At 40.3% G+C, this 14,006-nt stretch overlaps 3 protein-coding genes across 5 annotated transcripts in view; 1 reads left to right on the forward strand and 2 right to left on the reverse strand.

Moving 5' to 3' along the window:
• Window positions 1-13,989, forward strand: part of LOC135347968 (uncharacterized) — a 45,662-nt gene extending 31,673 nt beyond the window's left edge. For 2 of the 3 annotated variants that reach the window (XM_064546134.1, XM_064546133.1), the window contains exon 11: window positions 12,667-13,894. In XM_064546134.1, the coding sequence (XP_064402204.1) occupies window positions 12,667-12,705 (39 nt within the window). In that variant the 3' untranslated portion in view covers window positions 12,706-13,894. Of the gene's footprint in view, window positions 1-12,666 lie in introns of all 3 variants that reach the window. The other variant, XM_064546135.1, reaches the window with a different exon arrangement.
• The window catches only part of LOC135347803 (uncharacterized), a gene marked incomplete in the record, with an annotated part of 825,189 nt that overhangs the window by 302,204 nt on the left and 508,979 nt on the right, over window positions 1-14,006 (reverse strand).
• On the reverse strand, window positions 21-10,716 carry LOC135347792 (uncharacterized). Its single transcript, XM_064545841.1, has 2 exons — window positions 10,602-10,716; window positions 21-5,919 (listed from the first exon to the last, which is right to left on the reverse strand). The coding sequence occupies exon 2, from the start codon at window positions 5,842-5,844 to the stop codon at window positions 262-264; it is 5,583 nt and encodes a 1,860-aa protein (XP_064401911.1). The 5' UTR covers window positions 5,845-5,919; window positions 10,602-10,716; the 3' UTR covers window positions 21-261.

Raw genomic sequence — 14,006 nt, forward strand, 5'->3', positions numbered from 1 at the left:
TACATGATCTATAGTGGACAGTACGTGATCTATAGTATACCTGTTATGGTATGAATGCTTGTCGTGGTAAGTCATACTTTCAAGGTATGATTAGCATATTAGTTGTGCCTCGATGATTAACTCTATTTTCAGGAAGAGTGCACTAATAATCATTGGGTGTAGTCTGTGTCTATTCGATATAATAATCACGCAAATAAGACAACCATCTATAATAGTTTCTACACTGTATAACTAAGCATTTGTTTTTAAGAATCTTGTACGTCAAAGTAAAGCTTCAATGACTGTGTATGTGGGCTGTGGGCGATTATTGGCTGGAGGAGAGGGAGGGGCTTGTTTATAGTCATCGTCTGTGATAGGGGCTAGTATGTCCAGATAAGGTTCTCTCAACTGGTCGAGCTTCGTGGCTGGTCTGACAATGGGTGGAGTGATGTAGCGATCAGGGTGTGGCTCCATTCGGGCTCCATCAGTGTATGGTGTAGCGTTAACGACCCTCTGATGATTATATTCAAATAATTCCTCTTCAGTGATCTCCTTATTATTCTTGTTTTTATTATGTTGTGCAATTTTCACGTCTTGTATTTTATTGAAAGCATTCACTAGTTGTGTAATTTTCCTGCATACTTCTGTACGATCTTTCAGTAGGTAGATGCAGATGTGATAGCTAGCAGTTCCTGTAACGATAGTTAGCGCTAACACCATGGAAACTGTGGCTAATATAGTATGTGGGGGTGGGGGTGCTTGTGCTTTATCTTGGTCGGGCTTTGCAATGTTAAAATTGGATATTCCATAAGCTAGAATGGCAACATTCAGCCATGTTTTGGTTGTCTTCATTATGAACTTGTGAAAGTGGTAGTAGACGATCACCACAAACAAAATGAAAGCTACTGCCATGCAAACATTGGCTAGTGTACGTTGTTCTTCACCATCATTGCCAATATAGGATGTGCCGTATGATAGAAATATGAGAGTTAGCAGGAAAAATGTTTCCAAGCAGTCCATGATCCAATTCTTGTAAACTGGATTGAGCACTAGTTTAAGAAAGATAAGCACGTGTGCAATACATCCGGCTGAAATAATAGGGGTGAATTTGTCTGTAGGCATGGCCGCAATCACATTCTGAAAGATGAGAGCAAAGAGGAGGAGTCCCATCCAGTAGCGATGTTTGGGAGTGAATGGAGCATGGTATACATCCATAAAACCAGTGTATATTGTGTTCTTGGTCCATTTCATGATCTTCAGTTTAGAACAGAGAGGAAACCATTGTCCAAAGAGAAGTAGCACAGTGAACAGTCCACCTACAATGAGGATAACGGCAGTAGCAACGAAATGAAAGACGATAGTGTAATGTTGCACATTACCGTCATACAACCAAACTGTTTCATTTCTGCCATCAGGATATTGAATAACAGCGTACTGCAATACAGCGATGATCATTCTTAGAAGCTTGGAGTAGGAGAGTAGGATAAGTGTGCATAAAACAGCAACTGGGTTTCTGTTGGAGAGCAATTTCGAGAATCTACTGGAGTACTTGCAAAGAATAATTATGATAAATATCAGAAGATATATGTAAACGGGGAAAACAAGTTGTAGTGACACCTTTTCTTGAGAATTCATTCCATTAAAAAAGCAAGTTTCGATACCCACGTCAAGATTCACCCACGAAGTAAAAACAGTTAGAAAGTTTGGGGTGATGAATGGAAGAAATATCTCCTTACTTGTTGCTAGCATGTTTGTGAAGAAAATGAGACCATGAAATGATCCAGTTGCTATGGTGATGTTGAATACAAGCAGGAATATTACTAGTGCAATGCCTGCAAGAGAAAATGGAATTATGAGGAAAAGAAAAGTATTCGGGCATTCTTTGCATATCGAGGTGGCCAGCACAAGACTTAGTCCCTCTAAACATTCTCCACACAATATACCACTTCGATTGTTGGCACACTGTTTGTCTATCTCGTTGAGACTGATTTTAATTGGTGTCTCTTTACAATAGTTAAATGGACAATCATGAATAATGTAGGGTGTTCCATTTGTGTTATTATCATCGATTCCAATCCACACGTTTGCTTGCAATTCTATTGTTCCGTTTTCCAAATTGCAATTTCCAATATACTGTTTTAACTCTGAATCACAGTCACAGCTACAATTGGTTGGGGAATCAGATTTTTGGAATCCAATGGGACATTCGCAGGGCTGAAAAGTGACGTTGATTGTTCGTTTTGATATTCCCATATTCGTACATGGACCATCAGCATAGAGCTCCACTAGGACTGAGCTGGCATTGGAGAGAACATTGTACTTCAATTTTGAGCATCCTTTAGCAATGTCTCGAACTGCCTGTTCCTCACCAAGGCGACCGCTAGACACTGTACTGTGTATAGTTGCATGTATTGGTGTTCCCAGTTGGTCAATGGCCTGAACATTCACTACAAAAGTTTGACCTCTTCTTGTGGATACAGTGAGCGAGTGAGTTTCTTCACTATGATCACAAAATTTGATTTGAACTGGTCGAGACGATATGGACATGTTCCTTTGTCTTGTTGATACAGTGTCCTGAAAGTATTTTAAACCACTCAAAATGTCAGGAGATGATTGGTGTTCTATGCATCTGTCCAGCAAACCACCGTAGAGGTCATTTCCTGACTCCATTGCAATGTTATTAGAGAATAAGGTTTTGTTGTAGTTAGAACTCTTGTTGGCCTCTCTTTTGTAATGGGTCCGAATAAAGCACAAGTTTGTAGGGTTGTCTATTTCTGTAGCAGCTTCACAAATATCACTATTAGCGGTGTCATCATCTACGTATATTCCTCCCCCATAATCAGCTTTGTTGTGTGATAATTCCAACTTGGTTTTAGTACAGTTACGTGTTGAGCACGCTTCAAAAATGATATCTGTGTTATGTTCTAGGTACAGTCCACCACCATTTGCCATTGCTTTATTTGCCTCTATTTTGAGATGGCAGAATGCAATTTGAATAGATGAAGCTGTAGCGAAAATTCCTCCACCATTTCGATCTGCTTTATTGTTTGAAATTAATCCTTCTCCTCCCTGTAAAAATTTAATATTGCTTATCAAAGTTGAATAAATTCCACCGCCGTCATGTGCTGTATTGTGTAACACCTTCAATAAGGTATGTACGTTTAGTGTGCTTTCTCTTAAATATATTCCTCCTCCGGACTTTGCTTTATTGTTGAAGATTACTATGCCTTCAGTACGGTTGATGTCACTGTGGTTTCCATGAATTTTCATAGCAACTGTTGAGATTGTTAAATAGATAGCACCACCTTGGGAGTTTGCAGTATTATTTTGTATGTTTGTATTGCAGCAATAAACCGTATTGCCTGTATTGCCTGTATTAATGAAAATCGCTCCACCGTGCTTTGCACTGTTGTTTGTTAAATTGGTGTTCATAAATTGCACATCACCTGATCCTTCACGAATATCTATCGCTCCACCATCAGAGAGAGCAGTGTTGTCAGATATAGTGCAGTTGTAGAGGTACAACTGATTTGCTGAAGTAATAATCGCACCACCATTTCTTGCATTGTTCTTTTTTAACATAACAGTCTGGAGGTGTGCATCTCCTGAAGTGATAGCAATTGCTCCGCCATTAGATTCTGCACTGTTGTTAGTCAAGATGGTGTACATCATATTGAGTGAACGTCCAGAGCTAGTAATTGCTCCGCCAATTATCGCATAGTTGTTTGCTAAGAGAATGCTGGAGAGGTGGACTTTCGCACTTTTCATATTAATGGCTCCACCGCTGGAAGCACTGTTTCTTGCCAAGTCTGAGTTGATTAGAAAAGTATCTCCACCGGTAATATCAATTGCTCCACCATCCGAATCAGCTCTGTTGCTTGTCAGATTCGTATCGGTTATATTCAACGATCCCGAACTAAAGATTGCTCCACCAGTTCTGGCACGGTTGTGAGCTAATTGCAAATTTAAAAGATTCACAGTTTTTGTTTCAGCAAAAAAAATGGCTCCACCATCAGAAACAGCACTGTTGTTGGATAACTCTGTAGCAGAAATGTATACATCACAAAGTCTTGCGTGAATGGCTCCACCGTCAGTGGCTCTGTTGTTCATGAATGAAGATTGGGTGATATGAAGAATGTCTCCTTCAAAATGAATGGCACCACCTTCATCAGCTCTGTTTGTTAACTGTGTTGTGTTGAAGATGTGCAGTCTACCGAATCTCATCATTAACGCTCCACCTTGTCTTGCACTGTTGTTTGTTAGCTCACTGTGTGATACATTCACATCTCCCTCGAAAGAATGGATTGCTCCACCATTTCTACCAGCATTGTTGTTTGTTAGCTCACTGTGTGATACGATAACATCACCCTCGTAAGAACAGATTGCTCCACCATCATCACCAGCATTGTTGTTTGTTAGCTCACTGTGTGATACAATAACATCACCCTCGTAAGAACAGATTGCTCCACCATAAGTACCAGCACGGTTGTTTGTTAGCTCACTGTGTGATACGATAACATCTCCCTTATTAGAATAGATTGCTCCACCATCAAAACCAGCATCGTTGTTTGTTAACTCACTGTTGTGTGATACGATAACATCACCCTTGTAAGAATAGATCGCTCCACCGCAATAATAAGCATTGTTGTTTGTTAGCTCACTGTGTGATACATTCACACCTCCCTCTTTAGAATAGATCGCTCCACCATCAACATCAGCATTGTTGTTTGTTACTTTACAGTGTGATACGATTACATCACCCTCGTAAGAAGAGATTGCTCCACCATTTTCACCAGCATTGTTGTTTGTTAGCTCACTGTGTGATACATTCACATTACCGGACCACGAAAATATTGCTCCACCATTGTCTGATTCATGACTGCCATTGTTGTTATTTGCTAGTTTACTGTAAGATAAAGATGTGCTTCCCGAGTAAATGTGAATGGCTCCACCCACATTTTTTGTGAAGTTGGTGTTAGAAATAGTGACAACACCTGAGTGTATGTATAGTGCTCCGTCAAATTGAGCAATTTTAGAGAAAACAGTGTCGTAGGAATAATCGTAGGAATAATCGTAGGAATAAAAATCGTTGCCCAAATTAGAGTATGTTATCCTATTCAATGCTGTGTTGTTTATAAACTGTGTACTAGTAATACTAGCAATGCCTGACTCCACAGTAATCGCTCCACCTAGCAAGTTGGTGAAATGGCTATCTTCAACACAAACAACATCTGATTGTATATTGAGTGCTCTACCAGTGTTAGTGTCGAATATGACGCTCCTTATCTCTAAATTGTGTGTTTGTGTGATGTTAAAAATGCCTGATGTATTGCTCTTAAGATGATCAAAACCAGTGATGTGACAATCGGCTAATAAAGCATTATCAACATTAGAGACTTTCAATCCACGCTGGAAGGTTATTGGCTTGTTTGACAATTCCTGAATCAAACACAAATGTTCAATGTTCAACTCTCCAATTCTCGATATCTCAATCCTACTTCTCCCAACAAAACTAATCACTGAATCATTCTGACCTGTTATTTGAATATTCATATTCTCTAATGAAAAAACTCTGTCAAGTTTGTGCTGACCAGTTATTTGAATATTGCTGATATTCTCCAATGAAAGAACCCTGTCAAGCTTGTGCTGACCAGGTGAGAGTGTGAGAGTGAGATTGTCTACTCCAACAAATAAGTTTGTGTCAGTGAGCTGCTCTAGAGTGAAGCATGTGTTGTTTTGATAACCTTGGCACAAATCAGTGGAATTAATCGGCACAATGTAGTAGTGTTCACAACTAGAGATTGTAACCAGGGACAAGAACATCACTGTCCTGAGAATGGAAGAAATCTTCCTCATACTCAGCATGTAGACTCTATAATTGATCTTTGGTTTGCTTGTGTTTTTTCTGTTTCCACTGCACACTCTTGTAAGTGTTGAATTCTGGTTAAAAAACATTTTATATACTGTGAGTGACTGCATGGGTAAGATTAAGGGTGTATACAGAGAAGAGGGCATGCAACTCACTATGTACCGTACATACTCATCTAGCCTCGAGACCAGGCCGATTAAAATACGGCCTGGTCTCTATTGCATGGGTGATAGTGCACATGTGCAAACTGAGTCACCCAGAATCTGGGTGACTCGTATACAGTTCATTTAGTCTAGAGAGTAGATTACCACAAATGTGTGAGTAGTTGTACTTAAATGTAAATATCTTTTGATTGGAGCATTTCTAAGAAATGGTGTTGATACCCGTGTGTAGATGAATGACTGAACTACAACATATCCAAAAATGCTTCCATGGAAATATAAGGTGGTGGGTTTGTGGTGATTAATAGAACAATAGCAAATTGTTATAGTGGGTAATCGGTTACAGTAATCTTGTACAGCTAAGGTCCTAGACTTCATCACATAATTGTTCAATGGTTTAAGTATCCTGGCCATCCCTTTATGGGTGTTACAAATGTTCACAGTGTTTATAATTCATGATTTACTGGTTTTCAGGTACACTTTTGGTTGAGTAATAACTTTTGAAGCTTAGCTTTCAAATTTCTGTAGTAAGTTTACATATAAATGGGCTACATTTTGATACCAAGAACATCCTATATGTACGGTGGCCCAGAGAGTTCACAGAGTACGATTGACCTTCGCTAGTAGACAGTACGATTGACCTTCGCTAGTAGAGAGTTGACCGTCGCTAGTGGACAGTACGATTGACCTTCGCTAGTGGACAGTACGAAACCTTCGCTAGTGGAGAGTAAAGTGACCTTCGCTAGTGGGCAGTACGATTAACCTTCGCTAGTAGAGAGTATGATTAAAGACAGAAGGTTAGCCGAGGTCAGAGTTTACTAATTTCATTCAAGACGGGCGTGGCGTTACTAATTTTATGCCATTCTGCCAAGAAGCTGAGTAGATGGGCGTGGCCGTCCCCAGCCATAAAATGGGGGGACGGGTTTCAGCCCTATCTAGCATTCGTTCTGCTGCAGAAAATCATGTACCAATCAGATTGCAGACTGCTTACGTAATATATTTCAGCACCAATCAGATTGTATAGTTCTTACGTAATGCATTCCTTGGCTTCCCAGCCCCTCCCCTTCTCTGCAGCAAGCTGAGCTCTGTGGTTAGAGGTGCGGCTAATATTAACTATATTCATAGTTAGTACGGGAACAGCAGAACAAATGCTAGATAACGCTGAAACCCGTCCCCCCATTTTATGGCTGGGGACGGGCACGCCCATCTAGAAGCTGAGTGGAGTATTTAACCTAGTACCTAAATGTATTGTAGCCTCGATCCCTGGCTGCATGCACTTTTCTTAAGGCCTGTGAGGAGACTAGGAGTATTGTAGCCATGCTTACGTAGGTATCCACTCAATTGTGTTGACAGGATTGTCTTTTTCAAATCAGAGGCACATACCTTTGCATTGCCTTTGGCTCTATTGAGGTGAGGGCTTATTCACCTTTGTTAATGTTGTACTACCGTATTAAAGTACGTACGCACTCTTGATTTGTAAGTATTAGTTATTGCCCAGCCAGAGTGCAACATGCCATATATTGCACTGGAGCAATATAATGCCCGAGGGCCGCAGGCCCCGAGGACATTATGTCATCCAGTGCAATATATGGCATGTTGCACGAGGGCGCCGGCAATAACTAACTTGTTGCCCAATGACGTTAAACTCGTCTGACTGGTCATATAAATCGTAATAAAAGACATGTGTTTTGAAGGAATTTAGTGTATTCATTAGTTTTGCTGAATTCCATAGTAAATTTTTTAGGTTTTCTTCCCACTAGTAGTTGTAAAGGTAGTAGCCTATAAAAGGGACCAACTGAGTATTGCGTGGGATGGTGGGGCATAAGTCCCAAATGGATATCTCTTAAAGAAATCTACTGCATTTACACACAGTGCAATATATGGTAGCCATGGCAGTGATGCAACATGCCATATACTGAGCACTGGATTGCTTTGATCTGCCCACTCACTGGGCAACAAATGGATATGGCGGTAGAACTCGTGCGCATCTTTGTTGTGTCAGAACAATTATGTTAGTTGTAACTCTTTATTGAGAAACTCTATGATGATGGTGTAGTCAGTGGATCCCGTCGGACATTAATTAAACCCCCTCATCTGACAGTTCACTGTTTCTATCACCACACACCCTGCATGTATATAACCTTTACTTTTATAATTACAACTCTGTTATAATTAATTACAAATTTGCCTTCATGAGAACAAATTCTGTATTGTGTTCCGCATTACATCGTTGCAACTATATACTTGTACGTCAAGAAATGATTCAGCACTGATACACGTACACATAGCATAGCAGTTATTTGCGGAGTCCTGAAGGGACAATTATAAATAAAGAACTTCTTTTAGCTCAGGCTAAGTGGCTCATCATTACAATCGTACAACCATAGTCGAGTCGAGTCTACCCTAGCTACTGCACTGAATACGGCCTTGAATCGAGGCTACCACTGCATTATCCTGGAAGGGCGGCTAATTCATGAGAGTATTGAGTCAATTCGCAAACTTTGACCTCGGCTAACCTTCTGTATTTAACGCCACTAAAAAAGCGAGCTTGAACAGAACTAATTAACTTGGCACATGGGTTATTCCGAGCGAAGCGAGGTTCTAATCGTGTCACGTTGAGATTTTGGAGAGATTAAAAGTGGACGACGATGTCGGACACAATAGAACTAGTAGCTCTGGCTGCTGCAGACTGTAACGGTTCGACTTCAAAGTTGGAGGACGTGTTAGTGATTGTACTGAGGACATTTGAGCTCCATTCTACAGCTCAGAAGGCCCTTTTTCAAGGGTTCTGCTCATAAGCTATACTTATAGATTGACGATTTGTGACATTTTGATCATTCTAGCTCCGCCTCTTCATGACACACCCAACATTAATGATCAGTGATGATTATGCGTAGCGAAGTTGCACCCAGAGGAGGTTGGTCACGATTGTTAATTAATCTTCTAGTAACCTCCAATTCCATGGAAAACTTGAGAGAAAGTAGCTATCCTAGCTAAGCCAAAAGGCTCTGGTGACCAACCTCCTCTGAGTTGCACCTAGCCTCGAATCCACGCCGATTAAAATTAAATCGGCGTGGATTCGAGGCTAAGTTGCACCCAAAGGAGGTACGACAGGCGCGGTGCAGCTCAAGCAATTAAGCCCAGAGGAGGGAGGACACGATTAACCTTAGCTCTAATTAGCTAATTATCGTGACTACATTCTTTGAACGATTCATCTTTTCTTTCTTTATAACCTCTACATATTGGACACAAGAGCTAGAGCAAAGTAAGCCTTTTCTCCTACTGGAGGTACTCCTATCTCTAAGATCCCTGTGAGAAGCATCCCAGGCACTCTGATCTTGTCTCTGTGAGAAGCACTCTTGATCCTGGAGACAGGATCCCTATGAGGAGCACCCCAGGCACTCCTGTCTCCAAGATCCCTGTGAGAAGCACCCCAGGCACTCCTGTCTCTGTGATAAAGCTGCAACATGGAATTGTTTGGTTCAGAGTGTCTCCAACATGAAGAACATCAATGACACTAACAGTCTCAGCTTCTAGCACCCCTTTATTTGTATGGTTTGCTCTGTGCCTGCAAGAATTGCCTGTCACTCATACTACAGTACTGTTCTGTGTGTCCCAATATGTAGAGGTTATAAAGAAAGAAAAGATGAATCGTTCAAAGAATGTAATTAAAAGGTCGCGATAATTAGCTAATTAGAGCTAAGGTTAATCGTGTCCTCCCTCCTCTGCAATTAGCCTTTGATTGAACAATAATTATCCGCCCACGCCCCGCCCACGTCGTATGTTTTTGCTGAGAATAATCAGAGGTAGCCTCGATTCCAGGCCGATTAAAACGAGGCTAAATCAAAGGCTAATTGCTTGAGCTGCACCGCGCCTGTCGGACCTCCTGAGTTGCACCCTAGTGTATCCCTAGTTTACAACTGCATGAAGTGATCCTGTACCAGGAACAATCTATGATAACAAGGTCACTAAAGTAGAAAGCTAGAATTGTAGCTCCTGCTGCTTAGCCGTGTATCTGTTAGCTGACTCTGGGACCGGGATCCTATATATACTCCATGCAGGACCTGGAGCCATACTTTTCTGAGACTCCAGGCTTCTTTGCTGTGATCCTAATCCACAGTACATATATATATCTGTAGTACCACTACCTGTTCTCAAATGTTTCAGCATGCCTCCAGTCTGGTTTAGTTTTATTTCTCCCGAGTTGCTGTGCTAGACAGTTAAGTCATACATGATAACAACATCACTACATGCACTGCATTATGTCACTCTTCTGGTTTCTTTATAATCATGTCACCAGCCGAGGGTTTGCACTTTAGTGCTCTAGTTATATGTATCTACATGCACGCAAAAATTACAACAAATCCCTAGGATCTGAAACATGCAACAGACGTTGACTTCCGAAAAAATTACACACAACCTATATCCGTTTTTCTGCATGCAGAGATTATAGGGAGGAAACAGTGTTGTTGTACAAAATCAGTATTATACATTCACTGTTTTATACCTTGATCTAATACATTAAATTTTGTGCAATCATGCGTATAATTATAGTGATGACCGTAAGGGTCTATATACATGGCATAGCTTACTATTTCCAGTGTTGGCTTGAATTGTAATACACTGTAGTATTTGTAGATTAGTGTTCCTCAATCTTCACAGCTTTGCCTTGCTTGCCTGACTGTCTTTGTTCCCAGTGTGTGTGTGACTGTGTGTGTGTTGTGAAATTCTTTTTATACTTATGGTCACCGTGAGCCAGCCTGCATACATGTGGTCAATAGCAGTTGCATGGCTCCATGCAGTTTCCAGTTCTGCCGGAAATGCTATGTCTAAGTATATATAATTACGATTAATAGGTCTGTAAGAACATTTAGCATGAATTAAGGCTAAAACGTATGAAATACAGGAAAATCTGTACTTACTATAGAGCACTGAAGTGCTAACCCTCGGCTGTTGACATGAATAAAAATAGAACCAGAGGAGTGTTCAGTTATACAATAATAAAAAAGCAACAACTATAACAATTCTACTTTTAATATAATTATAGAGATTGGTAATGGATCACTTTAGCTGAAATTAATTATGTCTCGATCATAAAGGTTGCGAGCTGGCGTACTTCTTAGCTTCTTAGCTTGGCTCGCTTTTATACGACAACAAAGCTTAACATCGAAATCTGCCACTACTAATAACTCGTTGCATATGTGAAGGCTATTCATGCTGTAAACGCAGTGCTATGGCATCCAGGTAAGCATGAGACTCACAAATTATAAACAGACAAACAAACAAACCAAACGACTACTATATACCTGTGGCCGCTCACGCGCCTCAGGTAATAATGCTCCTGATAATATACAGTGCAATATTGCATGGTGCTGACAATCGTATACAATGTCTGTCAGGACTCATGCAGGGAGCAGGCTGCACATGAACACTGACCTCATGCATCAGTGTGTGTGGGGCGTGTACGTGCTCTGCATGGGGTTGTTAGGAGTTGACATGAGCTATTTGTTTATTATTAGTGCGTGTGTATATATGCATGGCATTACGGTTGTCTAGACTTTAATCTTTGTTGTGTGTTCAGTGGTCACTGGAGTCAGTATAATTATTATAGCTTCTAATGTTTGTGTGACCCATAAGCCCCGGTGTGTCGCCATTATTGTATATGTGATTAGTCATTGGTCAAAAATTGGGCTCTCGATCACTCCCTGCATGCAACTACATCCTTTTTCTGGCTGCTCAAAAGGACTCGGAAGCAGGCAGCACACATGCACACATGACCTCTGACCGCATCAGAATGAGGGTGCATTGTGTAGGGCGTATATATACGTGCTTTGGGGTTGATATATAGGAGTTGACATGAGCTATTTGTTTATAGTGTGCATGCGTGCATGGGGGAGAGTTTCTGCATTATGTGAATTATACTGTTGTCTAGACTTTAATTGTATATAGTGTGTTCAGTGGTCATGCACTGTCAAATGTTAAAGCCCCTTTGTGTTAGCTTTATTGTATATGTGCATGCCATGGTTATGAGTTATTGACTAACAATTAAGCTCTCAATCACTCCCTGCGTGCAACCACATCCCTGCATGTGGGCTTTTTCTGGCTGCTATAAAGGACTCGAAAGCAGGCAGCACACATACATACATGACCACTAACCGCATCAGAACAAGGCATATGGAATATGTGGTAATATGAGTCATTGACTAAGATAAGAGCTCTCAATCACTCTCTGCATGTGGGCTTTTTCTGGCTGTTCAAAGAGTGGAGTTGCTGTGCTGTGTATATATATAATACTCTCAGTTACTCTATACCTAATTAACGGGCTTAAAATTCAGATTGTTTTTGGGTAGTAATTTTAGCATTACATATGCATGTACAAGCATGACTTTTAACGTGGAATGAAAGGTTTGTAGTCAGGTATAAATGAAAAAGAGGGCTATAGCTAGCTTAGCACACTCTCAAAACAAGATTTGCTTAATTTAGTGCGTCGTTACAAATTCGCTAATTTCATTAAAGTAATGAGTATAGCATAGCCTCTTATTAATAGTTAAAGTGAGCCATCGCGATATCGTGTTATCTTCAGGAGCTGTTTTCATTATTATTGTCTGGATTGTCTTTAGCAATTTTTAACTCACCATCTATATTTATATTTTCCAGTCTGAGCTTCAGTGTCGGACTTCACAGCTGAACGTGTGAAACTGATAACTGTGCAAAGAATAACTCAAGCTGGCTCTCCTTCATGAACATGAACATATCATGGTTTCACTGACAAGTACATGAATATCAAAAGATCCTCCAAACATGTCACCCATGCAGACTGAAGAGGACTGCCTGGAAGATCATACTTCCAAGTTCAGCTCTCTAACTCAGGGATGGGCCCATGCACACTGGTCGGTGGTCAGGTAGTCGGTACTATAAGTTCTACTAACCACCTCTATATCTAGATCTATACGTACCACTATATATAGACAAAAAATAACCACGGTCCTATAATTATAGGCCTATAGTTTACTATATGAAAGAGGCGAAACTTGTGTGTTGAATTGAGATTAAAGCCCGGCATGCACAACTTGAAAATGCTGAGCACAGTCACTGCAAACATTGACTAAGCAGAGCACCCTATACAACCACTCAGTCGGGCATGGAGAAGGACTATAAGAATGTACGAAGACAGGTTGATATCGGTATTATAGGAACCACAGTGCATGAGATTGCATTTAATAGCAAACGTTAGGCCACTCCAAATGAGACTGTAGTTTCCCGTCCAACTTGCGCTTCCTGCTTTAGCTACCTGTCATTATGGCCATTATTTCTCTAATTATCAATGAAATATTGAAATTACTTTTTTCTTGTTCTTTGTTGCCTCTAAGCACATGGTTGGCTAAATTTTTGTGCCTAATTAATTAAATTCATTGATGAGTATAATTATCATAGTAATGAATAATGATAATACTGCTCACATCTGCTTATAATTTACTGGAGTCTCTGACGGGAAGCTACAGTCTCATTTGGAGTGGCCTGGGAGTTGAAATAATATATACCCTATTAGTAATCCCATATGTTAGCAAGGTTGTGAGTAGACACATCCACGTACTATCATTGATGATGTCTAAGCTGAACAACTATACTAATCTTTTCTTCCCTGTATATAAATTTAATGCACATGCAGCTATACTTAATCGAGGAAGGAAGAGCACTGGAACAGAGTACGGAGACAGATTGCTACCGCTTGATATATACCACCATAATTAAGAACGTACCCCTTCTGTTCAGTGAACCTTGTTTAATTTGCTGCTTGTGTAGATCTATATAGATCAGACCATAGATAAACGTTTATCTATGATCAGACCAAGTTAATGAACTCTTGATCAGACGTATCAGACTTTCTAAATAATTATAGGTAGACTACACTACTGTAGTATAAATTATTTCAGTCAAGAGTTTTTGTATATTCGATTCTGGACCAACAGAGGAACAGAAAATTTAATTAATGAGCT

This window comes from Halichondria panicea, chromosome 14, assembly GCF_963675165.1.
Source record: "Halichondria panicea chromosome 14, odHalPani1.1, whole genome shotgun sequence".
In the NCBI taxonomy this organism is placed as follows: domain Eukaryota; kingdom Metazoa; phylum Porifera; class Demospongiae; order Suberitida; family Halichondriidae; genus Halichondria; species Halichondria panicea.